General features: G+C 53.8%; 2 protein-coding genes across 4 annotated transcripts in view; one reads left to right on the top strand and one right to left on the bottom strand.

The window, feature by feature from the left end:
• Window positions 1-3646, top strand: part of TRPC4AP (transient receptor potential cation channel subfamily C member 4 associated protein) — a 56070-nt gene extending 52424 nt beyond the window's left edge. Inside the window, exons 16-19 of the mRNA XM_080925196.1 lie at window positions 53-161; window positions 1397-1509; window positions 2518-2724; window positions 2818-3646. Coding sequence (XP_080781322.1) covers window positions 53-161; window positions 1397-1509; window positions 2518-2724; window positions 2818-2955 — 567 coding nt within the window. The 3' untranslated portion in view covers window positions 2956-3646. The remainder of the gene's footprint in view (window positions 1-52; window positions 162-1396; window positions 1510-2517; window positions 2725-2817) is intronic.
• Window positions 3647-3751: 105 nt separating this feature from the next.
• On the bottom strand, window positions 3752-26189 carry MYH7B (myosin heavy chain 7B). Of its 3 annotated transcripts, XM_080925195.1 has the most exons (41): window positions 26061-26189; window positions 24647-24753; window positions 24344-24487; window positions 23666-23822; window positions 23369-23396; window positions 22430-22526; window positions 20394-20417; window positions 20183-20275; window positions 19996-20059; window positions 19254-19352; window positions 18106-18209; window positions 17796-17934; window positions 17413-17531; window positions 17167-17316; window positions 16868-17038; window positions 15351-15530; window positions 15133-15265; window positions 14970-15046; window positions 14452-14539; window positions 14178-14295; window positions 12053-12176; window positions 11829-11965; window positions 10845-11100; window positions 9647-9889; window positions 8829-9005; window positions 8599-8744; window positions 8334-8424; window positions 7861-8250; window positions 7261-7387; window positions 7051-7169; window positions 6761-6957; window positions 6272-6621; window positions 6056-6180; window positions 5841-5956; window positions 5295-5691; window positions 5089-5214; window positions 4827-4997; window positions 4636-4740; window positions 4470-4565; window positions 3950-4087; window positions 3752-3874 (listed from the first exon to the last, which is right to left on the bottom strand). In XM_080925195.1, the coding sequence occupies exons 1-41, from the start codon at window positions 26149-26151 to the stop codon at window positions 3863-3865; spliced, it is 5826 nt and encodes a 1941-aa protein (XP_080781321.1). In that variant the 5' UTR covers window positions 26152-26189; the 3' UTR covers window positions 3752-3862. The 3 variants fall into 3 exon arrangements, with proteins under 3 accessions (XP_080781321.1, XP_080781319.1, XP_080781320.1); XM_080925193.1 differs by having other exon boundaries at window positions 17167-17531; XM_080925194.1 differs by having other exon boundaries at window positions 3759-3868; window positions 17167-17531.
• Window positions 26190-26404: the final 215 nt, after the last annotated feature.

Here is a 26404-nt window from a genome sequence, read left to right on the forward strand (position 1 = left end):
GGGTAGAAGATTGGCCAGCAGCTCCTGCCAGTGAGCGCCATCTCTGTTCCAGTTCCAGGTGTTCCTGAAACAGATCAACAGCTCGCTAGTGGATTCTAACATGCTGGTGCGCTGTGTCACTCTGTCGCTGGACCGATTTGAAAACCAGGTAGACATGAAAGGTGAGGAGGACAAGGTGCCAATGCAGATGGATGCAGCCTGGCTGGCAGCCCCCTGCCTCCAGCCACGAGTGTGTGTCAGGACCTCCTTGCTCAGTTGTGTCATCTTCTCCACTGATTTTCTTCCTTTAATGAACAAGTATAACATCTTCTGCACAGGATTGTAATATGTGGCTGTGGTGGGTGTGTAAGACCTCACCTAGAATTGTGTATAGTAACGTGTACATAGCCTTTTTCCCTAGGAGGTCTGTGACACCAAACAAATTGTCACAAGTTTATGAACGATTCCAGAAGGACAGTGTTCCTCATCGTTGTCAGTGGTACCAAAAGCATCCTGGTCATGGATAATTAGACCATTTACCTCCTGTTTCTTCTCTGAAGGTTCTGTTCTAGGAGACTGATCACGTACACTGATGTAGTCCGTGCTCTATCATCCTTAGCACAGCAGTGGACACGGAGGTGTGAGAGCTGTGGCAAACTAGCTAAGAGTTCTGCAGAGTTGTTTGACTGTTTCTTTGTGTGTGGTTTATGTTGTGTGGGTGTGTGTACATGTGTGTACAGATGTGGAGGACAGAGGTTGATGTCAGGTCTTTTTCCACCTTCACTTTTTGAACAGTCTCCTACTGCACTGGAGCTCATGGATCGGCCGAGGCTGGCTGGCTTCAGGGATCTGCCTGCCTGTGTGACCCCAGCTCTAGGACTTTAGATGTACGCTGGGTTTTAACATGGGTTCCGCTGACCCAAGCTCTGTTGGTCATATTTGTGCGGCAGAATGGTTGTCCAGCGGGCCACCTTCCAGGCTTGCTGTGTTTCTCAGTGAGTGTTCTCACCCTGTCTTCCTGAGAAGGAACAGGAGCTGCTGTCAAGCCTGGACGGAGCCACAAAGAAGGGCCACTCTGAGTGTGTTCTGAAGTCAGGACCTCGGAGATTGTGGTGCAGCCTGATGAGCAGACGGTTGGAGATTGACCTGCGGTGCAGCTTTTAAGAAAGCTAGAGTTTTGTGGTTGTTTATAAAAGTTTGTTTTTAATTATGTGTATGGGTTTTTGCGTGTAATGAGTGAAGGAGTAGGTAGAAGCTAGAGGAAGGTACTGCATACCCTGAAGAGTCACCATTGTAGGGCCTCTGGGAGAAAAGTGGTCAAACGGCTGAGCCATCTCTCCGGCCCTTGACATAGTGACTAACCTGTGGCATGGATGACCTGCCACTGTACCGGCTACACCTCTGACTTTCTCCATAGTGGCCGAGGTCCTGTCCGAGTGCCGTCTGCTTGCCTACATATCCCAGGTGCCCACGCAGATGTCCTTCCTCTTCCGCCTCATCAATATCATCCATGTACAGACACTAACCCAGGTGAGATGTTCCAGCCAGTGAGTAGTCAGAGAGGGTAGATTGGAAATCATCTCTCATCCTGAAGGCCAACATGTCTGTGTCCCCACCCGACCTCCCAGCCCTGCCCCTTTCTGAAAACAGTTCTTCTAGGATGTTGCCCAGTGCCCCAGTTTACAGGGGAACTAAGACCAGATATCCAGTCTCCTGAGGTCTCAGAGTCAGCTGGGGCAGAGATGAAGTTCGCACTACATTCTTCTGACTCCAGGCTAATGTTCTTTCCCATGTGCCCAGACCCTAACTTCTGGCTACAGTGGGCTGTGGAGTTGGTTGGACCTTAGTTTTGTTGGACCCCTCCTTCACTAACTATCCACTTTCTCTTCTTCCAGCCTTACACTCCTTCTATAAGATGAGTCATGCCGGCAACTCTGACCAGTGGGTCTTTTGGGTCTTTTGTTGCCGTGGGAGGTGAGGCCTGGGGCTAGAGATGCTTGGTAGACCAGATTTTTTTTTTTAAAGATTTAATTGGTTTTCATATATAATTTTACTTATTATAAGCACACTCTAGCTGTCTTCAGACACACCAGAAGAGGGCATCAGATCTCATTACAGATGGTTGTGAGCCAACATGTAGTTACAGGGATTTGAACTCAGGCACTCTGGAAGAGCAGTCGTTGCTCTTAACCGCTGAGCCATCTCTCCAGCCGCTAGATTCTGGTTTCTGAAGCTCATAGCCAGTGCAGCACTAAAATTTGTAGGTGAATAACTGCACGTTTAGCTTGTGCACCCAGCTTTGGCAGGGGAGAGAAGCTTCTGGAAGAAGATACACCTGAACCCAAATGTAGACAAGGACTAATGCTACTCTGAGTGTGAATGGTAGTAGGTGGGCATAGGGTACAGGAAGGTGCCCATGGACTGTGCTGTGCCATTATGTAGGCCTAGGACCCTCTTCCCTGCCCAGTGGCTTTCCGTGTTCACTGGCATCATCAGGCTGCTGACATGCACCCAGTCCATCTGCCTTTGGCCTTGCAGGAGAATGTCAGCTGCCTCAACACCAGCCTGGTAATCCTGATGCTGGCCCGGCGGAAAGAGCGGCTGCCCCTGTACCTGCGGCTGCTCCAGCGAATGGAGCACAGCAAGAAATACCCCGGCTTCCTGCTCAACAACTTCCACAATCTGTTGCGCTTTTGGCAGCAGCATTACCTGCACAAGGACAAGGACAGCACCTGCCTGGAGAATGTGAGTGTTCAGCCCTGAGTGGCAGTGGGAGGAGAGTAGCATGTGACCCCAAGTCCTCCGCACACTCCCCAACCCCTCTCGCTCTCTGCTCAGAGCTCCTGCATCAGCTTCTCATACTGGAAGGAGACGGTGTCCATCTTGTTGAACCCAGACCGCCAGTCACCCTCTGCCCTGGTCAGCTACATTGAGGAGCCCTACATGGACATAGACAGAGACTTCACTGAGGAGTGACCTTGAGTCGGGCTTCGAGAAGCTGCTGGGCCAGGGCGAGTGCCGTGAGCGGGAGTGCACACGCACGTGCTCTGCCTATCCCTGTCCCTTTCTCGCCTCCCCAGTGCTCTGTCTACCCCAGGTGTTCAGGTGCAGGCTCAGTGGAAGGAACATCCTAGAAGCTCTTGTGTCCTGGGTCTGAGGGCCCAGGTCATTGGGGAGCCTGTGTCTTCACTGTCCCCAGGGTAAGGACAATGGCACCATGCCCACCTTTTCCTCAACATCCTGGAGCCCTGGCCTGCCAGAGAAAGGGAACATGGGAAACCACCTCTGTCTGAGCTTCTCCCATCAGTCCCATGATGGAGAGGAAGATGCAGACCCCTGTGAGCCAAACCTCCCTGGCCTCAGGGCACAGGCAGAGAGGCTCCTGAGCCCTGGGCAGGGGTGGGTATCGGAGAATGCTGCCTTCCCCAAGGTCTGCCCATCTCTCCTCCTTCCTGACCTCCCTTGTCTTCCTTTATCTCCTCTGGTTCTTTGCTCATTGGCCACTGTGTTCATCCTGGAGGTGCCCCAGAAGTGGGGGGCTTTTCTCTCCATCCCTTGGGGCATGGAGTGCCTGTGCCTGCCTGAGCCCAGACACAGGAGCCTGGCTGAGAGCGTACCCTTGGCTCCTCCTGTGTTGCCAGTTTATTAACAGCAAATAAACCAATTAAATGGAGACTATTAAAGAACTTTATTTTAAAGACTGATGTTGACCTGACTTTGTCCATGAGATTCTGTTCCCAACTCCTCTAGCCCCAGAAATATGGACAGTGTCTGCCGCTGTAGACGTGGTGTCCATCCGGGCTCCAGGCCTCAGGGAGGGTGGAGTGGCAGATGGAAAGAAACAACAGGATCTCGGGGTATCCCTCTTCAGAGCTGGGGTGTCTCACTCCTTGTGCTAAGAGATGAGAAAGAGGCTGAACTAGATCACCCATGTCTCCCCCAATGTTAGCTCAACACAGAGGCAGCTTACCTTGGGGCCCAGGGCATCCCTGGACCTAGCCCGCAGCTTGTTAGCCTGGGTCTCTGCCATGTCTGCCCGCTCCTCGGCATCGTCGAGCTCGTGTTGGGCCTTTCGATACTTAGCCAGGTTGGTACTGGCCTGCTGCTCCTAGAGGCATGTGCAGGGCCTTGGAACTTTCATTCCCCCAAAAAGCTAACCTCTCCTGGTCCTCCCTCCACTCTTCCTGTCACCAGCCTCCCTGTACTAGAGCCCACATGGGGAAAAGGGGGGGACCGTCCTTCAAGAGGTGCCTGTGTGTCACCACCTCTGCCTGGGCTGAGGAAAGAAATTATTTACATTTTTAGTCTGTTCTATAACTGTGAGTGACCCACGCTGTAGCCAGGGATGTCCCCAGTTGAGAGGATGGGGCTGCTACCCTTTAATTCAGCCCTGGCAGATGCTTCCCTGGCTGCAGGCGCTCCTGTAGGTGAAAGCAGCTCACCACTGGTGTCCTGAACAGTCCCAGACACCTGGTCCCCAGTGTGCTCACCGCCTCCTCAAACTGTCGCTTGTAGCTCTTGACCTTGCTCTGCAGCTTGTCCACCAGGTCCTGCATGCGAGCCAGGTTCTTCCTGTCCTCCTCCGTCTGGACAAGCAAAGGGATCTCAGGGTTTGTCTGGACAGTGTCACCTCCTGGGGTGGACCCCACCACCCACCTGGTAGGCAAGCTCCTTGACTCGGCGCTCGTGTTTGCGCACACCCTTGAGGGCCTCGGCATGCTTCTTTTGCTCCGCGTCCAGCTCTGCCTCCAGCTCCCGCACCTGTGGGACAGGAGGAAGGTCTCCTGCTAGCCCAGCCAGCCCTGGCCCCAGCCCTGCAGGGCAGGCGGACTGGCAAGGCCACATGCCTTGGCCTCCAGCTTCTGCACTTGCTTCTTCCCGCCGCGGAGGGCGGCCTGCTCTGCTTCCTCGAGACGGGCCTGCAGCTCCCGCACCGTTTGTTCCAGGGTCTTCTTCATCCGTTCCAAGTGTGCACTTGTGTCCTGCTCCTTTTTCAGCTCCTCAGCCATCATGGCGGCCTGTAGGGAGGAAATAGCATAGTGCGGAGGAGGCAGGAGAAGAGCCTTTGAGCCCTGTACTCACTCATCCCCAACCCTGGCCCAGCCTCACGTCAGTGATGGCCTTTTTGGCCTTCTCCTCAGCTTCCCGCCTCTCCTGCGCAGCCTCCTCCACCTCCCCACTCAGCTGGGCCAAGTCCACCTCCAGCTTCTTTTTCTGGTTCAGGAGGCCTGTGTTCTGAGGGGAGCAGAGCTTCAGCCGGCCAGCAGGGCTCTGCCCTCCCCCCAGCTTTATAACATCTTTGGCCCATCCCCCACCTGTGAGTGCAGTAGGTTGAGGCGCTCGGTGGCCTCCAGCAGCTCCTGTTCAGCCAGCCTTCGGCTGCGCTCGCCCTGTTCCAGGGCAGCCCGAAGCTCTTCCAGCTCCGCTGCCAGCAGTGCCGCCCTGCGCTCAAGGGCCTGACCCTGCTCTCGGAGCTCGGCAGCCAGCCTCTGCTCCTCGTCGCGCCCTGCTTGTTCCTCCTTGAGCTGAGCCTGCAGCAGCCTTGTGGCTGCCTGTGCCTCCGTGGCCTGGCGGGTGGCGTGGCCCAGCTGTAGCTCCAGGTCATTGAGGTCCCCTTCCATCTTCTTCTTGAGGCGTAGCGCCTCATTGCGTGCCCTAGTCTCTGCGTCCAGGGAGGCCTGCAAGGACTCCACAGCCCGCTGGTGGTTGCGCCTGTAAGGAGGTGGCATGAGGGCACGCTTGGCCTACGGGAATGGAGTAGGTCAGGTGACCCTCTGGAATGGGAACTCTAGCCCTGTGGCAGGGACAGCTAGTCTGTCCTGCGTGCCACCATAAGCAAACAAAGCCTGCTTTCCAGAGACCTCAGGTTAGTACACTCCTCGTCCTTCTCCGCCAGCTTCCGGTCCACTTCTGCCTTGACCTGGGACAACTCCAACTGGATCCGCAGTGTCTTTGTTTCTTCCAGCTCCAGCGCCCCCTAGAGATGTCAACCAAGCAGTGTGGAGTGAGGGGCCTCGGCAGGTATTTGGGGACCAATGAAGAGCAGAGTCTACCCACCCCTGTGACCCGCCCTGACCTCAGCCTCCTCCAGCGCAGCTTGCAGCTCACTCTTCTCTCCTTCCAGCGCCTTCTTGGCCTTCTCCAGTTCCTGGATGCTCTTCCCGCTGAGGCTGACCTGGTCTGCAAGGTCACTGATCTCCTCTGCAGGGGGAACAGAGCACCCTCACCTCTGCTCTGAGTCAGGTTACTTCCTTCACCCAAGCCTAAGGCGGTCCTCAAGCTCGGGTCTTACCCTGCAAATTCTTGTTCTCCCGCTTGAGCGTCTCCAGAGCCTCAAGCGCCTCCTCATGGCTGTGCCGCAGTCGAAAGAGCTCAGTGCCCAGACCTCGAGCCTCCCTCTGTGCTGCCTCGAGTTCCCGCTGCATCTCCTCCTCCTGCCGCCTCCGCTCCTCCAGAGCCCGCTCCAAGTGCCGCTGCTTCTTATCCAGTGCAGCAGCGGCCGAGGTGGCCCGCTCCAGCTCCAAGGTTACGTCCTCCGACTCTGTCTGCAGCCGCAGCTTGGCCTTCTCCAGTGAGGAGCATTTGGCATTTGCGGCCTCCACACCTTCTTCTGCCTCCTGCAGCCGCAGGGCCAGCTTCTTCCTGGACCACAGACAGGCAGGGTGAACTATGTACCAAGGGAGCCTGGGGAAAGGACCCAGAGTCCCCACTACCACACACTGGGCATACGGGCACAGAACCGAGTCTCTCCTGGGTCATGGGCAAGATGCCGACTACTCACTTGGCCTCCTCCAGCTCCTCGGTCCTTTGGATGGCATCTGCCTCATACTTGCTCCTCCACTGGGCCACCTCAGCGTTGGCTTTGGATAGCAGCCGCTGCAGCTCAGCCTGAGCCTCGGACTCTTCCTCGTGCTGCTCTCGGAGGAGGTCACAGTCATGCCGCAGAGCCTGCACTGCGTGAGCCAGCGCACCCTTGGCCTGCGGGGATACCAGTGGTCCCAGTCAGCATCGATCCAAGCTGATGGCCCCAGCGGGCACCTCTCTGCCCCACAGTTACTAGTGCCTGTCCACCTTGCTTTCTTCCTCCAACTGCCGCCGAAGCTCCTCCAGACTCTGGGCTGCTGAGGTCTTCCCGCGGCTCAGCTGGCTGATCATAGACTCTTTCTCCTCCAGCAGGCGGCCCAGCTCCCCTGCAGGGGAAGGCGGCAGCAGGCCAGTCCGTTGGTTGAGGCGAACCACCTAACTCCTACCTGGCACAGGCCAGCTAGCCCCCAGCCTCACCATTCTCCGTCTGTAGCCGGCCCCGCTGGGTGCTGGCATCAGCCAGCTGTCGCTGCAGCTCCTCCACTTTGATCTTGGCCTCACTTAGCTGGTCCTCATAGGTCCGGCACAGCTTTTCTGCACTGGCCTGGAACCCAGAGTCAGAGATCAAGACAAGTCTGTGCTTCCAAGGGCAAGATCCAGGGGCTGCCAGTCAAGAGACTGGTACCTGGGATTGGGACCTAGACACTGGGTGTGAGACCAGAGATTAAAAGACTAGAGTTCCAGGTTCAGGGTCTGGGTCCCTACTATTGGTACAAACGGGGAGTCTCAGAGCCCACCCCAGGGTCAGTGAGTCAGTATTAGGTACTAGATCTGGGGACAGGAGTCAGGATTTGGGGGTTGGGGGTTAAAGTTGGGATAAGAACAGTGAGTGTTAAGGCAGGAGCTGAGTGTGAATTCAGAAGTCCAGAGCTGGGGTCACACTCCTGTTGGAAGGGCTGAGGTTTGGATGTGAATGAGAACAACCCGAGCCGAGGAATGAAAGTGAGCACTCAGGGTTAGAGGTCAGGACTGCTGTGGGGGTGGGGAAACTGCTTTGGAGGCAGGAAGGAGGCCGACCTTGCCGCGGGCCAGAGTTTCCACGCTGGCCCCCAGATCATCCACCTCCATGCGCAGCTCACTCTTTTCCTTTTCCAGTTTCTGCCGGATCCGCTGCAGGCTGTCCACCTGCTCACTCAGCTCAGCGGCGCTGTCACCCTGCTTACGGCGCAGGGCAGCCACGGTGGCCTCGTGTCTCAGAACAGTCTCCTCCAGCTCCCGCCGCAGCCGGCCCAACTCGGCCTCACGCTTGCGGCAGCCCTCACGCTGCCCGGCCGTGGCGCCACCAGCCTCCTCGAGCCTCTCGCTCAGCTCCTCCAGCTCGCGGGCTGCCTCGGCTCGCTGCTTTTCCACACGGGCCCGGGCTGCTCGCTCAGCCTCCAGCTCCTCCTCCAGCTCCTCAGCCCTCGCCTAGGGTAGATGGTACCGACTCCATGAGGCCCCGAGCCAGGCCTGGGTCCACCCAGGGCATTCCCCACGGCCACAGGGCACACCTGGAGCTCCTTGATCTTCTTCTGCAGCTGCGCCCCCAGGAGCTGCTCATCTTCCACCCGCAGGCTCAGCTGACTGAGCTCAGAATCCTTCCTGGGAGGACATGGTGGGATAAGCCAGCCCTGGCCCTCCCCGCTCTCCACCTGCCCACCTCCTCCTGTGAGGTCCTAAAGGAGCCTGGATCCTGTCCTCAGCGCTGGGCAGGAGAGAACAGGACATGGACTCTGCCCTGGGCTCAGAATCCCTCCCTGCCCACCCCACACCTACTTCTTCAACTTCTCCTCCAGCTGCTGCTTGTCTTGGGTGGTGTCTGTCACTGTCTCCTGCGTCAGCTTCAGGTCTCCTTCAAGTTTGCGCTTGGCGCGTTCTGTGTCCATGCGAAGCTTCTTCTCTTGCTCCAGGGAGCACTCCAGCTGTGGGGTAGAGTAGGGCTCCGCTCTGAGCAAGCCAGAGTCACTGTTCCCACCCTGACAGCCCTCCAAGAGACTCCAACTCACATCCTCCACTTGCTGCTCCAGCCGGATCTTGGCCTTGGCCAGGGCGCTCACACGGTCCTCTTCAGCCTGCAGGTCACCCAGAGCCTGCTGGTGAGCTTCCTGCAACGCCTTCTTCTCCTTAGTCAGGCAGACCACGGATTCCTCCAGTGCAGCCAGCTCCTCTGTCAGGTTCTTTACCTGTGCCAAGGCAGGGCTGCACCGTGAGGACATTGCTCCCCATGGCTGGTCTGAGCAGCCACCCTTCCAGCTGCAGGATACAGGCAGACCACCACACTAAGCCTCCACCATTCCTGCCTACAGGTTTTATATCCTCGAGCAGGTAAAGGATTCATGGGTGAAGGTTCATACCCAGTGCCTGGCTCAGAGTAAAAGACCAGTGAGTGGCAGCCATCTGCAATATCAATGGGTATTCAGAGAGCTGTGTCCCGGTCCTGGCCTTATCTTTGGCACCTCTAAGGACCTAAGCAGCCGTATGTTTCCTTCTGAGTAAGACTCAATGCTCAGCGCTGACAACCACAGGTCTCTGTGATGGGAGGATTCGCAGTTCAGGAATGTTGTCCCCCCTCCAACAAGCTTGCAGTCCAGGACAGATTCCTAGCCTTTATTAAGCACCTACTGTGTACAAGGTCCTGTAGTGTATGCTTCGCAAAGGCTAGCTACACTCAAATCCTTAGTCACCCTAAGGTAAGAGCTGGTGCCCCCACTTCACAGACCAGAGAACTGAGGCTCTTAAGAGGCACTGTGGCAGAACCTGGGGGCCCTGCATCAAACTGCTGCCTAACATCAAAACTGGCCCCGGGCTCAGGCCCTTCCCACACCTTGTTCTCGGTGGCTTGTTTCTCTTTCTCGGCCTTGGCCAGGGTCAGCTCAAGGTCATCGATGTCTTTCTTGAGCTCGGTGCACTCGTCCTCCAGTTTGCGCCGGCGGGCGGCCATGTCAGCGTTCACTTCCTCCTCATCCTCCAGACGCTCGTTCAGCTCCTTCACCTTCGCCTCCAGCTGCACCTTGGACTTGATCAGCAAGTGGCAGCGCTCCTCTGCATCCGCTAGGTTGTCCTGCTCCTGAGGAGATGGGGGGAACAGTTAGAGCCACCGGCAGGGACAGGGCCAGCCCTGGAAAAGAAAGGCCGTTTGTCCGTGCAAAGACGACTCCGGTGAGGCAAATGTTGGCAGTTCAGTTCGACAGCGGAGGAGCTGCAACACCTAACCCTCTGCTGCGTCTGGGAACCGTTGCCGGGGACACAGAGATGGAAGTGGCACTGTTAAAAATGAACATTAGCACAACACAGGTGACCTAGGAGGCCTAAGCAGAGCTATAGGAAAAAAGCCCCACTGTGCACTTACTTGCTAAGGAGGGACTGTGGTTGGGTGCAAGCCCAGCCCTGCCCACCAGGGAGCAGCACCAAAGACCATTTCAGGATGGTTTCCTCACTAATGCTGGATGGGGAGTTTTAGAACCATCAAGTCTGTGTCTTGCCCAGGACCATCTCCAGCATCAGCCTGGGGCTGGGAAGACAGCTCAGAGGGTAAGGACACTGGCTCCTTTCCCAAAGGACCCGGGTTCAATTCCCAGCACCCACACAGCAGCTCACACTGTTTGTAATTCCAGTTCCAAGGGATCTGACGTACACAGACATGCATGTAGACAAAACAATGCACAGAGAATAAGAATAAATAAATTAAGAACTGTTCTGGGGAGTTTCTAGACTTTGGCCCTTGCCCCTCTGGGTATGACCCTGTTATCTGCCTCAGATTTATGTGTCCCTGAACCAGAAAAGGGAGCAAGGTGATATTTTCAGGGAAATCAGAGATGGGGAGGTACGGCTACCCTGCAGCCTCGGCTTTAGGACATGTGGATAAAGGCCTGCAGGAAAGGCTGGGCAGACACTGAGGCCTCCTCTCCTGGTAGGAAGACAACACAGAAGGTTGAAGTACCCAGAATGCTCCAGGGCTGCCCTGGCCACAGTCTGGTTCCAGGGTTTCAGGCCACCTGCATGCTCATGCCCGTCCCACTCACTGCCTGCAGCTGCAGGGCCAGGTCGTTCTTCTCCTGAGTGGCGCTGACTTGCGCCTCCTCCAACTCCTGCCTCTTGGCCTCAGCCGTAGCCAGGGCCCCTCGCAGCCCCCGCAATTCTGTGCGAAGTGCGGCCAGCTCCTCCTCTGCCTGTGCTGAGCGCAGCAGTGGCTTCATCTTGAAGAAGAGCTTCATCCAGGACCAGTTCTTGACGGCATTGAAGGCCCGGATGTTCCACTGGATGGTGAACAGGGCATCCCTAGGGGGAGACAGCTCCTGTGAGGTGGCTGGCTCTGCCCCTTCCAGGTGCTGAGTTTTCTCCATAGTCTTCCTAGCAGCCCTCCAGAGCTGTGGAGTTTGGAGAGCAGCCCCAGATCACCTCCAAGGCAAGGTCTGTGACCTCCAAATGTCCAGGTGACCTCCATAAGTATCTGAACACAGCCTAGCTACCAGCCCTGTGGACAGACTGCCTGCCTCAGGCCCTCTTTGCTGAGCGCACCCACCTGAGAGGACTGCCTTCAATCACCACCAGGAGAGTGAGAAATAAGATCATGGCTCAGAGTCTGGGCAACAATGAGTGAAGGAATGAATGCTGTTACTCTCCAGACTGTACTCTGGAAACACAGAGGACAGAAACTGCTCTCACCCTGACCTTTGAAAACGTTATTTTTAGTGTGCGTGTGCATGTATACCACAGTGCATATATGGAGGTCAGAAGACATGTGGAGGTCGGATCTCTCTTCCCACCATGTAGGTCCTGGGGATTGAACTTAAGTCATTGGGCAGGGCAGCAGGTGCCTTTATCTACTGAACCCTCTGGCCCTCACCCCAATTTTAAGATATAAAAATTCAAGGTGACATGACCCAGAACCTCACCCCAACCAGCCATGGAGGGGGAGCAACCTAGGCAGCATGGCAGGGTGCGGTGGTCACGCCTACCCCCCATTCCTTCCCACCCTTACTGTTCATCCCTCACCCCGAAGCTACCTTCCTCCTAGCATGCGCTGGTACTCCAGGCGCATGAGGCGCCCCCGGCTCCGAGCCTGCAGCAGTGTCAGCACCTTAGCCAGACGCTGGTCCCGGAGCTCCTCTAGGATGCCTAGAAGCCCAGCCTTGAAGAACACCTAAGGGGAGGGGTGCAGCCCAGTGGAATCTCTGTCCAGTGTGACCACAAGCACCCAGGTTAAGTCCTAACGCCAGCACACCCTAACCTTGGTGTGGCCAAACTGATACTGAGTGTGGTCAATGTCCAGGGAGCCCAGCAGCTTCTCTGTGGCCTTCCTGCTGTCCACAAAGGTGTCATCTGGGATGGCACTGGGGTTCAGGATTCGGTACCTAGGAGATTAAGAAGAAGCTGCAATGGTCAGAAAAGGGTACAGGCCACTGGCCATGGGAAGACAGGACAGTAGCAAGAAAATGGTGATTTCCCAACCTCTCAGAGTTGAGGTTCCAAAGAGACATATGCTACAGAAGATGGCAGGGAAGAGTTACCACACCGGGAAAACAACGCGTTCCATACAGACCTCGGCAGAGGGGCCAGATATGTGCTTACACCTGAATTCCCAGCACTTGGGAAACAGAAGTGGGAAGATCTTTGAGGCCAGCTTGGTTAACTGATCCAATCCTGTCTCAAAAGCAGGCTTGGTGGCTTATGTGCATTTTAGTGAGTTTTATAAAGAACACAGTACTATTGTGATTTCTTAAAGGCAAAAACATAAAGCAGTACTTACTATACCATATCACAAAACGAAGATGCACCTGAGAACTACCCAAAGGGAACAAGGATTCCTAGCATGTCCACTTACATGGACATTTACACACGTGTACAGGTGGGCAGTGGCCAGGCAGTGAAAGGAAAGCCAGAGACAGGTCAAGCCCTTCACTAGGGGACTCATCAAACTGAGGGCGTGAGTCACTGGGCTACAGAGAGTAAAGAACAGTAGTGATGCCTGTTCTCAGCATCCAGGAAGCCGAGGCAGGATCGAGTGTTGTTTAATTAAATCTATGTGTGTGGTCTGCCTGCATGTACGTACTCATGGAGACCAGAAGAGGGTGCCAGAGCCCCGGGAGTGGAGTCACATGTTGCTTGATGTATGGTTTTAAGTGACAGAGAGCTAAAAACTGGATGTGAGTCCTCTGTGAGAGCAGCTAATGCCCTTAGCCACTAAGTCACCCCCCCCCCAGCACACAGATAGTTTTAAATTTATAACATACGTGCATGTGGGAGCCAGAAGACAGCCTCAGGGCTATCCTCATGAATCCAGTCTACCTCCTCTGAGAGAGGTTCCTAGGAGCACATCAGTTAGACTGCACTGGAGCCTCAGAGCTCCTCCCCTGGGATGATGAATGTGCACCACACTGCCCAGCATTGTACTTGGGTTCTGGGACTCAAACCCAGGTCCTTGTACATCAAGGCGAGTACTGAAGTAAGCCATTCACCAAATCTCAGGAGTTTGTTTTGGGTTTAGAATGTGACACTCTGTAACCTAAGCTGCCTTAGAAAGTAGCCCAGGCTGGCCTCACACCCCTGGTGAAACTCCTGCCCAGCCTCCTTAGTGCTAGGATTATAGGAGTGAGACACGGTGTCCATGCGTATTGAGAGTTTGAGGTTAGCCTGGGCTACACAGCAGTACCCTGCTTTAAAACAACAGACAAAGATGATGCAGACTCAGGCCTCTGGAGTCTTTTGAGATGGGGAGCCATTCCCTAGACTGATAAAGACACGAAACCAAACCAGCAAGCTCTCAGTGCGCACGAGCCCACGCGTACAGCATCTGAATAGATACCAATTTATAACGGACGGTGGATAACTCCGTTACTTGTAGAAGGGAAGCAACTGAGGACACACAGTTTAACAAACAACCTACCAAGGGAAGTGGGAAGGGAGCTGATGATGTTGTCAGAGCACTCCCTACCTGTCAGGCATCACTGAGGTCCTCACAAACTCATTTAATCTCCAAATCTATATCCTCGCTCATCTGCTCCCCTGAGTTCCAGAATAACAGATCTAATCCCACACCTGCTGGAGGCATTTCTAACTGGGCATGTTCAACCCCCCATGTACCCAATCTACACATCTGCCTTATTGCTCAGTAAGTCTGCTATCCAGTAGCTCGGGCCTGAGACTTGGGAGTAACCACAGGCTAACCCTTTCTTATCCTGCATCCTAGTAATTGGCAAAGCCTGCAGCCTCAGCCTCCACATTCACCTCAAGTCTATTCTCTTTCCTCAACCCAGTTCCGGGCTGAGATGCCTCCTCAGGGGACTTGAACCTCTCTTTGTCCCTCAGGCTCCATCTAAGAGCCGTGGGAAGAGACAGAAGCAGCCAGCACCCACCGCTGCCTGAAGTCAGCATACAGCAGTCTGTTGGGGAACCCTTGGCGGCAGATCCGGATCCCCTCCAGAACTCCGTTGCAGCGTAGCTGGTGCAGCACCAAGAAGGAATCCATGACCCCTGGACGTGGCGGGAGTGGAAGAAGGTGGTTAGAAATGTATGGACGCACCTTTAGGTCCCTACCCAGGCCTTACTTAGAGATTAAGCAAACCCTGCAAGGTGAGAGCCCAAGATGCTTCCACTTCCCACATCCGCTGCCCAGCCCGGGGACACCACCTGGAGTCTTGTTCTCGTTGGGGACGATACACCGAACGAAGTGGGGCTGCGTGGCCCGCAGGTTGGTCATGAGCTTGTTGAGGTTCTCCTGGGGGTGGGGAGAGCAGGGAGAGGCACAGGAGGGGCAGAGAACCGGAATTTAATGCCGCAGTGGATAGAGACCAGAGGGGACTGGGCAGAGGAGCCCAAATGCTCCTTATGACACCTGCCCCACCCCATCCACCACCTTAGTCTTCATCACCCCCCCAGGGCTCCCTCCCATGGGTCCCCCTTCCCTACCCCTACCCAGGCAGCATGGGGGCAGGCAGCAGCACAGACTTGCTGTGATGTTCACATGGAGAGGAGCTAAACATCACTGCAAGTCTTAACAGCTGCCCACCCAAGACACAGGGACCAAAGGGCGCAAGGAGGGCGTGGCAGCCTCCAGAGGGCGGGGCAGCCTCAGAGGGCGTGGCAGCCTGCAGAGGGCGGGGCAGCCTCAGAGGGCGTGGCTGCAGAGGCCCCAGTCTGGACCTCACCTTGTGAAGCTGAGACACCGTCTGAAATGATGCTGCTTTCTTGCGCTTCTCTTTCACCCCAGACTTGGGGGGTTCGGCTAGGAGAGAGAGTGAGAACTAATCATGCCAGGGAACGTGACTCTGTGGATACCCAGGAATGGCCAGCTTGTCCCTCAGTACTCACTGGAGCAAGAACCTGCATAGTTCTCATAGAGGGTAGCCAAGAGCCTATTCTGTGACTTCTGGAAGATGGGGACCACCGTTTCATTGAGGGGGTCTTTGTTTTTCTCCAGCCAGCCCACGATGCTATAGGGTACCTACAAAGGAAAGTGTTGACCTAGGTGTTGATCCTGAGAAGGGAGAGAGAACGTGGTTGAGTATAGAGCTCCAGCGAGCACCTACCACGCCTGCGTAGTGGACCACCTCGAAGTGAGCCTGGTACTTGCGTTTCTTGTCTGGGCGAGGCTGTTGGAAATTAGGTGACTTCCCAGAGTGATTGTCGTAGAGTTTGGCCCTGAAGCTTGCGTCTGAAGCCTTGGGAAACATGCACTCCTCCTCCAGGATGGACAGAATGCCCAGAGGCTGGAAACAGGAAGCCAGATTGAAGGGCCAGGCTAGACCATGCTGGCTGGGCCCTTTGACTTTTGCCCTCCAGACTGACTCGCTCTGGAAGCCGTTTCAGATCCATAAACCAGCCATGCACAGGAGAACTCAGGTACATGTGTATAGCCAGGAACCCACGTTCTAGAGAGCAGAGTTTGTGGCTTGACTTCTGGTCACCTACCCTGCCCGTGTATGTAGAACAGACTGGCATCTCGGTGCTCTATTAACTAACATCCATGGTTCACATGTACACACTAAGTTTTTTTAAAGCCAATTGAGTCTGAATTTTGATATGTACCCTCATTAGAAACAGGGATCTTGCATTTTACTAAATCTATGTTCCTTTTTTGTTTGTTTGTTTGTCTCTTTTGTTAATAAGTATTTGTTTACTTGTATGTATATGTATGTGCCTGCATGAGTTTATGTGCCCATGGGGGCCAGATGCCTTGAAACTGGGGTTATATGCGGCTATGACTTACCTCTTGTGGGTGCTAGGAACTGACCAGAGCAGCAAGGGCTCTTAACTACCCAAACCTTCACTCCTGAGCTAAATGGGATGATTCACTTCGATGCTTACTTAATAGACAAAAGCCACCAACCACCTAAGTGCCCAATAGCCGGAGACTGCGAGTCACCTGCTGCATGGCCTAGTCTGGCCTTTTCACAGTATTAAGAATGCATGTTCAGAAGGAAGCCAATCTACAGATTAGGACCGTATCCATAAGAAACACACATGCTGGGCTGGCAAGATGATTCCATGGGAAAAGACACGTGTCAGAATTGTCACCTGTTCCCACACATGCCATGGTACATGCTTACCAACACATCAATCCACAAAGCAAACAAATACATGTAATGATTACAAAAAAAGAAACGCACATGCCTGGGCAAAGCATCTCAAGTGAACTGGTTCAAGGCCAAGGCACAGGCCATGGGAGGCTCAGAGGGAGACCCCTTCCCCCACCCCTTTATTTCCAGTGTTTCCAATTCTTTTTCCATTATTCATGCAGTGGGGAGACATGGGCGGTATGTGACAATCCAATAAACATAGACAGTCCTCAAGTCTCTGCACAGGGACCTGGTGAGTGGCAGAGCTGCCCACAACACCAGCCCGTTCTTACCTCACTACTGACACTATTCGGCTATACCCAAATGTCTCCATGCACACCCATGTGCACAGCGACGCAGCCACATTCATACTTTCCCACTCAGTTCAATCGCAAACACACATTGACACACAGCTGATACAGGCCTGCACGCACGCACGCACGCACGCATGCGCAACTTCCAGCACGGTCCCCCACTCTAAGCCTGACCTTCTCGATTAGGTCGATGCAAGGCTGCAGGTCAAGGCCGAAGTCGATGAAGACCCAGTCGATGCCCTCCCGTTTGTACTCCTCCTGCTCCAGCACGAACATGTGCTGGTTGAAGAACTGCTGCAGCTTCTCGTTGGTGAAGTTGATGCACAGCTGCTCGAAGCTGTTAAACTACGGAGCGAGCGGCAGGTTCCCAGTCAGCAGGCTCCTGGGGGTGGGAGGAACAGGGGTTTCCCCCATACCCACCCATCAGCCTCTGCCTCAGATAGGACTGTGCCATGGTTGAGAGCTCTTCTCACCTCAAAGATCTCAAAACCAGCGATGTCCAGGACCCCAATAAAGAACTGTCGAGGGAGCTTTGTGTCCAGGGTCTGATTGATTCGAGATACCAGCCATCGGAACAACCGGTCATAGGTAGCCTTGGCCAGGGCCCCCACAGCAAATACCACCTGTGGATGCAGGGAGGCAGGGTTGCGTGGGACCCGGCAAAAGAGGGATCCTGCCCGCCTCAGCTGTCCCTGAGCGAGCCTTTGTAGCCTTCTCACCTGCTCCACACTCTGGCCCTTGGTAACATACTCGTTTCCCACTCGAACCCTGGGGTGCAGAAGACCTTTGAGGAGGTCTCCGCTGCTGACCCCCATTAGGTAGGCAGCCTTGTCGGCACCTGGCAGGGAACGTGGTTGGATAAGGAAGGGGGAGGTCAACGACTTGAGCATCTGAGGGTCAAGGGTCTGTTGTCACAGTTTGGGGGTTTGGAGAGGAAGGTTAGGAGGAACCAGGGCCTGCAGATTGTCACCCTTAGGAGGGTCTAGAATTCAGACAGAAACAGAAAACACTGAGATCAGGGATTATGGACAAGGGTTAGTGAGAACATGTGGGAAAGCGTCCAGGGTAAAGGTCAGGTCAGACTGAGGTTAGAGGTCCTCACTCTCAGTGCCGTCTGCCTCAGCCTGTTCCTCTCTCTGCTTCTGTTTGAACTTCATGTTGCCAAAGTGCAGGAGGGCGCCCACGATCTTATAGCAGGCACACTTCTCATCCACGCTGAAGCCCAGGATGTCCATTGCATGCTGCAGGAGGAACAGAGGAGGCCCAGAGAAGTCTGGGTCCTTGAGATTCGCCAAGGACCACCCCACTCATCCTATGTCCGGGCTCTACCTAGTGCGCATGCTCACACACCCAACTCATGGGAATCAAACTTGGTGCCTCCTCCCTCAGCCCAGTCCCCCCATGGAGCGTACGTCAGTGGCGATAAGCTCCTCCCCGTCATCCATGTTATCCACGGTGGTGACTCCTTGGCTGCAGAAGTGGTAGTCATAGGGGTTCATGGAGAGGAGCAGCATGTCTGTGGACAGGAGCCCCAGGAGGTGAGTCAGGCTGAATTCTCAGGCTGCCTTCCCTCTCCTGTCCCACCAGAGGCCTGAGAGGGGTCTCTCTAAAAGAGACTTGAGCCTTCCCAGGGCTTCTCTGTAACCTTAGCTGGTCCCTGTAGTCCATACTCGGGGCTTCTAGTTTATTTTATCATTTATTTTTACTTATTTAGTCTTTTGAGGCAGGTTCTATGTAACCCAGAGGCCGTAATTCATGATCCTCTGATCTCAGCTCCTGAGTCCTGGAATGAAAGGCATGACCCGATGGCTGCTTCTTTTTTGCAGTTGTGTGAGTGTGTGAGAATATATGTGTGAGTGTGTGAGAGTGAATGTGTGTGCATGTGTGTGCAAATGTGTGAGAGTGAGATCGAATGTGTGTGAGTGCCCATGTGTGCATGCGAATGCATGTGTGCATGTGTGTGAGCATGTGTGAGAGAGAATATGTGTGAGTGTAAGTATGTGAGAACATATGTCTGAGTGTGCATGGGTACATGCATGTGTGGGTGATCAGGATGGAACTCAGGATTTTGGGCCTCCTAGATAAGTGTTCTCTATCACTGCGTTGTACTTAGCCCTTTTTCAATTTTTTATTTCATTCATTTATTAACATATGTATGAGCATATTTATTTTATTTTGTTTGGACAGATCTCTCTACATAGCCCTGGCTGCACTGGATCTATGTAGACCAGGCTAGCTTCAAAGTCAAGAGCTCTGCTTGCCTCTTTTTCTTTGGTACTAAGATTAAAGTTGAGTGCCACCAAGCCCAGCCCCTTTTAATTTTTGAAGTTCACATGCATGTCTGGGCATGAGTCTCTTTCTTTACGGCTGTCTGGGGGATGACCCTCAGTAAATCAGAAGCAAAGGAGGGCTTAGTGATAGAAGCAGTAGGAAGAAGAGGGTGGGGTACAAACAGCTCTGCTTCCAGGACAGTGGGGGAACCCTACCCCTCTGCAGAGAGGGTCAACAGCCTCCCAGGGCCTGGCCTGATGGGAACCTGACCTTCCATCCTGACCCTCACCCTGCAGCTCCGGCTTCTTCCCCGAGAGGATCTGGTAGTAGACATGGTAACCACGCTCACCGGGCAGCTGGAAGATCACTCGAGACTTTTCCAGAAGGTCTGCGAAAAACGGTGCTAGTCTGTTATCTCTTTCCCAGGGCAAGGACACCAGTATGGTGCAGGGACACAGAAGTGGCAGCCATGAGAGGCAGGGCTTGTGTGGTGGGCCCCATGTCTGTGTACAGGCACAGACTACACTGGAAAGTGCCTTCCCAGTATCTATGTCATTGTGTGGAACTTGTGTCTGTCTCTGTGGGAGGCCTTGGTGTCTTCCTCCATTGCTCTCAACCTTCTATATTAAGGCCTCTCAGTTGAACCCAGAGCTCACCGATGAAGCTATCTCATTGTGCAGCTTGCTTTAAGACTCCTGCCTCTTGCCTCCCAAGGTCCGGGATTACAAGGGATTGCCAGCGTTTACATGGGTTCTGGGAGCCTGAACTCCGGTCCTTGTCAAGCACAGCAAGGACTTTACTCATGAGTTCTCTCCCTAGCTCCTCAGAGGAGGCTTAGAAGTAGAGACAGGAAATGGTCAACTTTAGACATGGAGCAGAGGAGTAGAGACCAGGGATCCAGTATGGTGGGTAAAGTGACTCAGTAGGAACTGGTTGGAAACAGAAATGGCAAGAGCAGAGAGAAGCCAAAGGATTTGTTCGGCTCAGCCTGTCCCTCCTCCCACACTTCCCCTGCTCTCTCCCGGACTCACAGCTATCAATGTCCGCAGAGGCCAGCTTCCCAGTGGGACCAAAGTGGATGCGGATGAACTTGCCCTGCAGCGGAGGGACCATGCCACCCTCAGTCCTGTTGAGGTTTCACACCACCAGGGCCCTCCTGGCTACTGACTCTTCCCCCTTACCCCCCTAGCCACATGCTTCCCGACTGTGCCCACTCACAAAACGGGAGGAGTTGTCGTTCCTCAGAGTCTTGGCGTTGCCAAAAGCTTCCATGGCTGGGTTAGCCTCGATGATTTGATCCTCGAGGGTGCCCTGGTGGCAGCGGAAAATGAGGGGCCAGAGCAGCCCATGGGATCTCTGGTCGTAAGGAGAAGTGGGCATCCCCAGGACCTCATAAGTAATGACTGCCCCCAGCTGGCCCTATACTTACCCCAGTCTTTGTTGCCAGAAATTGCTGGAGAGAGAAAGAAAATGTCAGAGGGTGTGAGGTCTTCAGAGCACAGGTGGGAGCATTGGGGCAGTAGTCAGTGGGACAGTGTATGTTAGTCACCCAAATATTTAGTAATGTTAATGGTAACATTCTCCCTTGAAGGACTTTATACACCTAGCTCTCCTGGGCTGATTAGCTGGGAAATGCCAGACAGGGGAAGCAAGCATCATCTTGGGGGATAGATGCAGGGGGTAGCACTAAGGTCTCCTGTCTCGGCCTTCTCAAGACTCTCTTCATTGTCCACAGCCACCCGAGGGGCCTGACTAGAGTCTTCTCTCCTTGGCGGCCTGCCAAAGCTCTTTCTCCTCTGGAAAGACCCCCCCCCCCCGATCTTTGATAGTGCAGCGACTTCTGCCAACTCTGCCCCTTCCTCCCCCAGCCTCCCTGGTAGCCCCTTCCCATCTCCCCTGTCCTGTGTTAGCTGTGTCTTCAGCACTGTGTATGGATTGCTACTCGACAGCCTCTCCGGCTGCACACAGTGAGCTCTGTGAGAGCAAGGAGCTGAGACATAGAAGATGGACGTGCTGCCCAGGGTCCACACTCCTTCCCCCCCTCTTAGCTTCATTCTCCCCCCAACTTTCATTTGCTCTGCCCCCTCCAACCTTTCTGCCCAGATGCCAAGAGCCTGGGGAGAAGAGAAAGAAAGGAGGATTCTGGGGTTGGGCAACAAACACATGACGAGGGACTCTGTGGTCACTCATTCAGTTATTGAACTCCAGAGAGCCCAAGACTTAAGAATACCCAGACACATTGCTGAGAAGAGGGGGGAGGGGCCACTGCCTTCCCTATACAACTCACCCACTGCTTTTGTTCAAGACTCTTTCTGGCCAGGTTAGCCAAATCTGTGCTCCAGGGGAGGGAATTAGTACAGCTTTTAAGTTTCCAAATCCTGTGGGTGACCTTCTGTTGAGCTGTCCCCATGCCCTGACTCCTGGATCAGAGCCCCTTCCTAGGCAGGCACTCCCCGCCCCAGCCCTTCCAGTTGTGTTTCTGTCAGCTTTGGGCTCTGTCTTCTTTTCCTGTGCTATGGTTACCCTACTTGTCTACACTATCCTCAAAGGTCTTTCAGGGCTTGGGAAATGGTGGGAAAGGAAGGGAAGAAAGAATATCAAAAAGTCAACAGCAAAACCTAAAACCACGGCTGCAACCAAAACCCCAAACAAACAAAATCCAAAATCAAGACAATCGAGTGAGGAAATGGGGGGAAAGGGGGGAACAAAAGACAAAAAAAACCCCAAACAAACAACAAACAACAAACTGAAAAAGAAGAAGAAAGAAAACACAGCAAGAAGAAAAAAAAGAAAAGAAAAAGAAAATTGCCCCAGAATAAAGCAAGGCTCAACAGGACCAGGAATGTGGGTTGTGCTGAGGAATCCTGGGTCCTCTCACAGCAGTGCAGATGTGTGTGGGGGGTGGGGGGCAAAGCCACAGAGCTCTCAACAGCTGGCCTATGGGCCAGGGATGAGATAGTCACATTAAAAACAACAAAAAGCACTATGCCTTCATTGTTTAAGAAGTTTCAAAAAAAAAATTAATCAAAACCATGATCCATGCAACTGTCAAGAATTCCAGTGTCCTCAGCTCTGGGTAACTGAGGTCTATGGGTCACCCTACTCCTCTCATCCGGAGCAGGTGACAGAGACCTCGATGGATGTGGCCCAAGAAAATAATCCCTTCCAGAGAAAAGCACCCTACTTGGTAAACTCTTTAAAAAACATAAAGGTCACAAATGGAAAAGTCACACACAGGCAAAAATATCCAGGAACGGTCATATGGCTCAAGCCTAGCACAGTGACAGAGGTGGCCACGGGGTTTCGGGTCGAGCCTTGCTCAGGCCAGAGTCTCTCACCGAGGTAGGAGGCTCAGGCAGGGCTAGGGGCTCTGGGAGGTTGCAATTTTAAAAAGAAAGAAAGAAGAAGAAAAAAGAAAAACAGCAGGAAGCAGTGGGGATTGGTGCCCAAGTGAGCAAGTCTTACTGCCTTCTTGCCTGGCCCGTCTCCCAGGGCAGCGACGATGGCAAAGTACTGAATGACCCGCTTGGTGTTAACCGTCTTACCGGCCCCCGACTCTCCGCTTGGACAACACAAACATCAGTCACTAAAGCCCATTTGTCTAAATCTCCCAGCCCTCCCCCACCTCAACCTTCCCCCACCATCTCTCTTCCCAACTCCGTGTCCCCAGATCCAAACTCCCAGGTACAGACCGCTCTGTGCGATGACAGCACCAACATATCGCCAAAAACTAGTACTAACTTAGCTCCCGGTGCCAACCCAGTGTTCCGCCTCCATCAGAAGGCCCCGCAGGGTAGACCGTGATCATCTTATGGATAAGGAAATGGGCTCTGTGCAAGGTTCACATTTAACATACTTAGCCGTTGGGAATTCTGTGTAGCAGGTTAGGTTGTTCTGTTTGTATTGGTGAGGTTCAGAGGCCCAAAGGCACACAGCAAGAAATGGGAATGCCTGGGTCCAGCTTTGTCTGGCTTCAGAGGGCTTGTTCTTAATAACCTACAGTTGTGTGTGTGTTCACGTGCATCTGTGTGTGCATTTGCGTGTATTGGCTGGACTGGACATGAACTCAGTACATATGAAGTGGATCCCTTTCCCATGAAGGCTAAGGAGGGTTGAGGGCTGAGATACAGAGATGAGAAAGACCTATACAGAACCTATACAGAACTTCCAGAGACTCAAGTGGGAGATTCCCAGATCTCTGGAGAGATGGCAAGGAGCTTGGAGTCACTCCCATGTTTGGATACCTTTCTACCCCTCCACCCCCCAAAACATGGTTGAGCATAAAAGGAGGACACTGGCTCCTCCTGGAGGTAAGGGCCCTGACCTAAGCACTTCGGATCCAACCCTGAGAATTAACTTCGATTCCCCCCACCACCACCATCAAGTGGCCAAAGCCCTACTCACGTGATCAGCATGGACTGGTTCTCTCGGTCTAGAGGAAAGAGAAAGTGAATGTGTTAGCCAGGGTGGGACTAACCATCCATAGGTGGACAGCCTAGATCCTCTAAGGCGCAGACACAGTTGCCACCACCCAAACGCCCAGTGAGAGAGACCGAGTAGGACTTCCAAACTAAAAAGGCAGAATAGCTAGGGTAGTACCAAAGGAGGGGAGTGCTGACGGGAAGAGAAGGGAAGGGAGGGGAGGGGGTAGTAACCGGAAGCTACCCTGAGCTGAGGGGTGGTAAGGGAGGCGGCTCTTACTGCGCAGCATGTCGTTGTAGGCATTGTCAGCCACTGAATATATATGAGGTGGCGCCTCGGAGCGGCGCTTGCCCTTGTAAGCAGCCACCACAGAAGCTGTGTAGACCGGGAGCCATTTGTATGGGTTAATGGTGACACAGAAGAGGCCCGAGTATGTCTGAGGAGAGAGGGTTCACAGACAAAGCTTTTGGGTGATGGGAAGAGAGATGCCCACGTTCCCATTCCCAGGCCCACCATGACCCCTGAAATATTCAAGAAACCTCCAGTTCTACCATGCACGGCCCTTTCTTCTGTTCCAGCATGAGCCGCAGATAACGACCGACTGACCGACCCAATGACCCTTTACTGACCCTTCAGAGGTGCCAAGTAGGCAGCCAGGTCCCACACAAGGTCCTGGCTCTGCTTCTAGGACCCTAGACATGACCAAGTCACTGTTCTAGGCCGTCCCTTCATTCACCTACAGTTTGTTCCTCTAGCCCTCTCCTTTGCCACTCTTCAGTGGTCCCTTCAGCCCCAGAGCTCGCTTCCAGCTCTCCTCTGGCCTAGCTCTCCAGATGCCATTCCTCCGCGCCCAGGTTTTTCCCTCAGGCCCCGCCCATTAGTGGTCCCGCCCACTGCTGAAGACCCCGCCCATTAGTGGTCCCACACACTGCTGAACTGTCCCTGCCCAGGGCTCACATAGATCATCCAGCGAGCATATCGCTGGCGCAGGTTGTGCAGCACTGCAGCCTCGTTGAGGTGCGTCATCATGGCCATGTCTTCCAATAAGTCGAAGCGGGGCGGGTTCATGGGTTGCATCTCCGTCTCACGCACCGTCAGCACCTTCCGAGGAGAGGAACAGAGATGGGGCCAACCGACCTTTCCTCTCTCTCCGACCCCACATTCCCATGCCCCATTCCCCTTCATTCACTCTGTGGATCCAGTTAGCCAGGAGATGCACCCAGCATCAGAAGGGTTAATCTCACGAAGGGGAGATTCAACCTTCTGGTCTTTGGTCTCCACAGTGACTCTGCCTCCAGTAGCTTCAGTTTTGACCTCAGCCTCGACATAGGCATCCTGTTCATCAGGCACCCAGACCCGTTTCTTGCCTGGTGGGTTTAAAAAAAAAAAAAAAAAAAAAAAAAGTCAGACTTTGAGAGGGCCTCCAAGTGTCCAGTGGGATTTCTATGAGCCTTTCTGCCAGGTCATCCAAAGCCAGGCCAGAGATGGTCCCTAAAGATCTCAGATGAGCTGATTGGAATAACAGTCACACTCCACACGGGGATTCAGCTCCCTGCCACCTAGGAAGCCTTCATTTTCTCTGGGCCTGTTTCCTCAAATGCAAAGGTCATAAGAAGCTGCAGGTAGGTCATCCCTTCAGTATGAGGCTCCTAACTCTTCCCCATTTTGCTGAAGATGCGGACACAGTTGGTCAGGAGGTGTTCCTTGTGTCCTCTGACTGGTCGGCTCCCTCTAGAGCTTCAGAGAGCCCACATTTTTATGGCGATATAATGTGGGCTCGTGCGGGCAGCAAGTCCTGTTCCCTCGCAGGTGCTAGCCATGCTCCTCAGTCAGAACGATTCATATAATAAGGCTCCGGCCCAGGCTCCCTTAATTAATCAATTAATTTAAAATGCTGGGAGGAAACCCTCTACACGCTTAAATTTTAAACAAAAGAAAACAGTTAAAGATGACAATAGAATGTCAGATCAAGCGAGAGACATCTCTGTTTTCTTCTGAGATGGATTCTCACTATGTAGCCCTGGCTGGCCTCCAGTTCACAGAGGTTTGCTTACCTCTGCCTCCTGAGTGCTGATATTAAAGATGTGTGCCTCCATGTCCGGCTAAGCTAGCCATGTTGAGCACAGTGCTGCGCACAACTCCAGGTGTTTCATACCACTGAGTCTGGCTCTACTCCAGTTCCCACCTCCCCAGATTCTCGAGAAGATACACAGGAAACTCAGCGGCTCTGACCATGGCGCATTGTAACTCCCAGACATGCATGGCCTACGTTATTATTGTACTATGAGCCAATCCAGTCATAAATAGTAGTCTTTATTCCTGTCCCCGATCAACAGTGGCTTTGTCTCTATGGAAAGCACTAAAAATAAGTTTAGCACAGGTTTTGTGGACATGGAGGCCACCTGCACACACCAGTCTCATGCCAGAGGTCCCGGGTTCCAGCCCGAGTCTTCATAGAGACTTCAAGAGCAAGGTGACAAACCAAGCCTCACTCTAGCCGCACAAGCACACTCATATGACACGGTCCCTGTGATTTTCGCCTCTGGCACTTAGAAAGGGGAGGACCCAGGTATCAGGCCGCAGTGGCCCTGTGTATCAAGCCAAATGTCTGCCCTCTCCACTCCTGAATCCGTTGGGCTTCTCCATGGCTGTGTCCCTCTCTGCTCTCACTTACCATCCCATGGGACAGTGTGCACCTTCATCATTTCCTGGTAGCCCTGGCGGAGGTAACAGGCTGATTCTCCAAGTTCATTCATATCCATCATGGTGGCGAGAGGTGGAAGAGGAGGACCTGAAAATTGGGGCGACGATTCAAGGCAGTCCTAGGCAGCAGGTTCTGCAAGATGGCAAGGACAGAGAATTCAGGGACCAGGACCCACACAGGGGTATGATCCTTTAACTTACAAGGCTTGGTAGGGGGTGATTCCTTGGGTGAGCCTGCAAACACACACCTCCAGATATAGAGCATCCTCTGCTACAGGTACTGAGGTCCTGGGTTCACCCATGGGTGCTCTCCTG

The sequence above is a fragment of the Micromys minutus genome (genome assembly GCF_963924665.1).
Source record: "Micromys minutus genome assembly, chromosome: 11".
NCBI classification, from domain to species: domain Eukaryota; kingdom Metazoa; phylum Chordata; class Mammalia; order Rodentia; family Muridae; genus Micromys; species Micromys minutus.

Bases quoted from the DNA above. Each gene is read 5' to 3' on its own strand.
- MYH7B (XM_080925193.1), bottom strand. From the start codon at position 26,151: ATGATGGATATGAATGAACTTGGAGAATCAGCCTGTTACCTCCGCCAG. The intron at 15,047-15,132 runs GTGAGTACTGAG...TCTCTCTCCTAG, and splicing joins CTATGCAGGTTCTTGCTCCA to CCGAACCCCCCAAGTCTGGG. The intron at 9,890-10,844 runs GTGAGTGGGACG...CCATCTCCTCAG, and splicing joins TGGCCCTGCAGCTGCAGGCA to GAGCAGGACAACCTAGCGGA.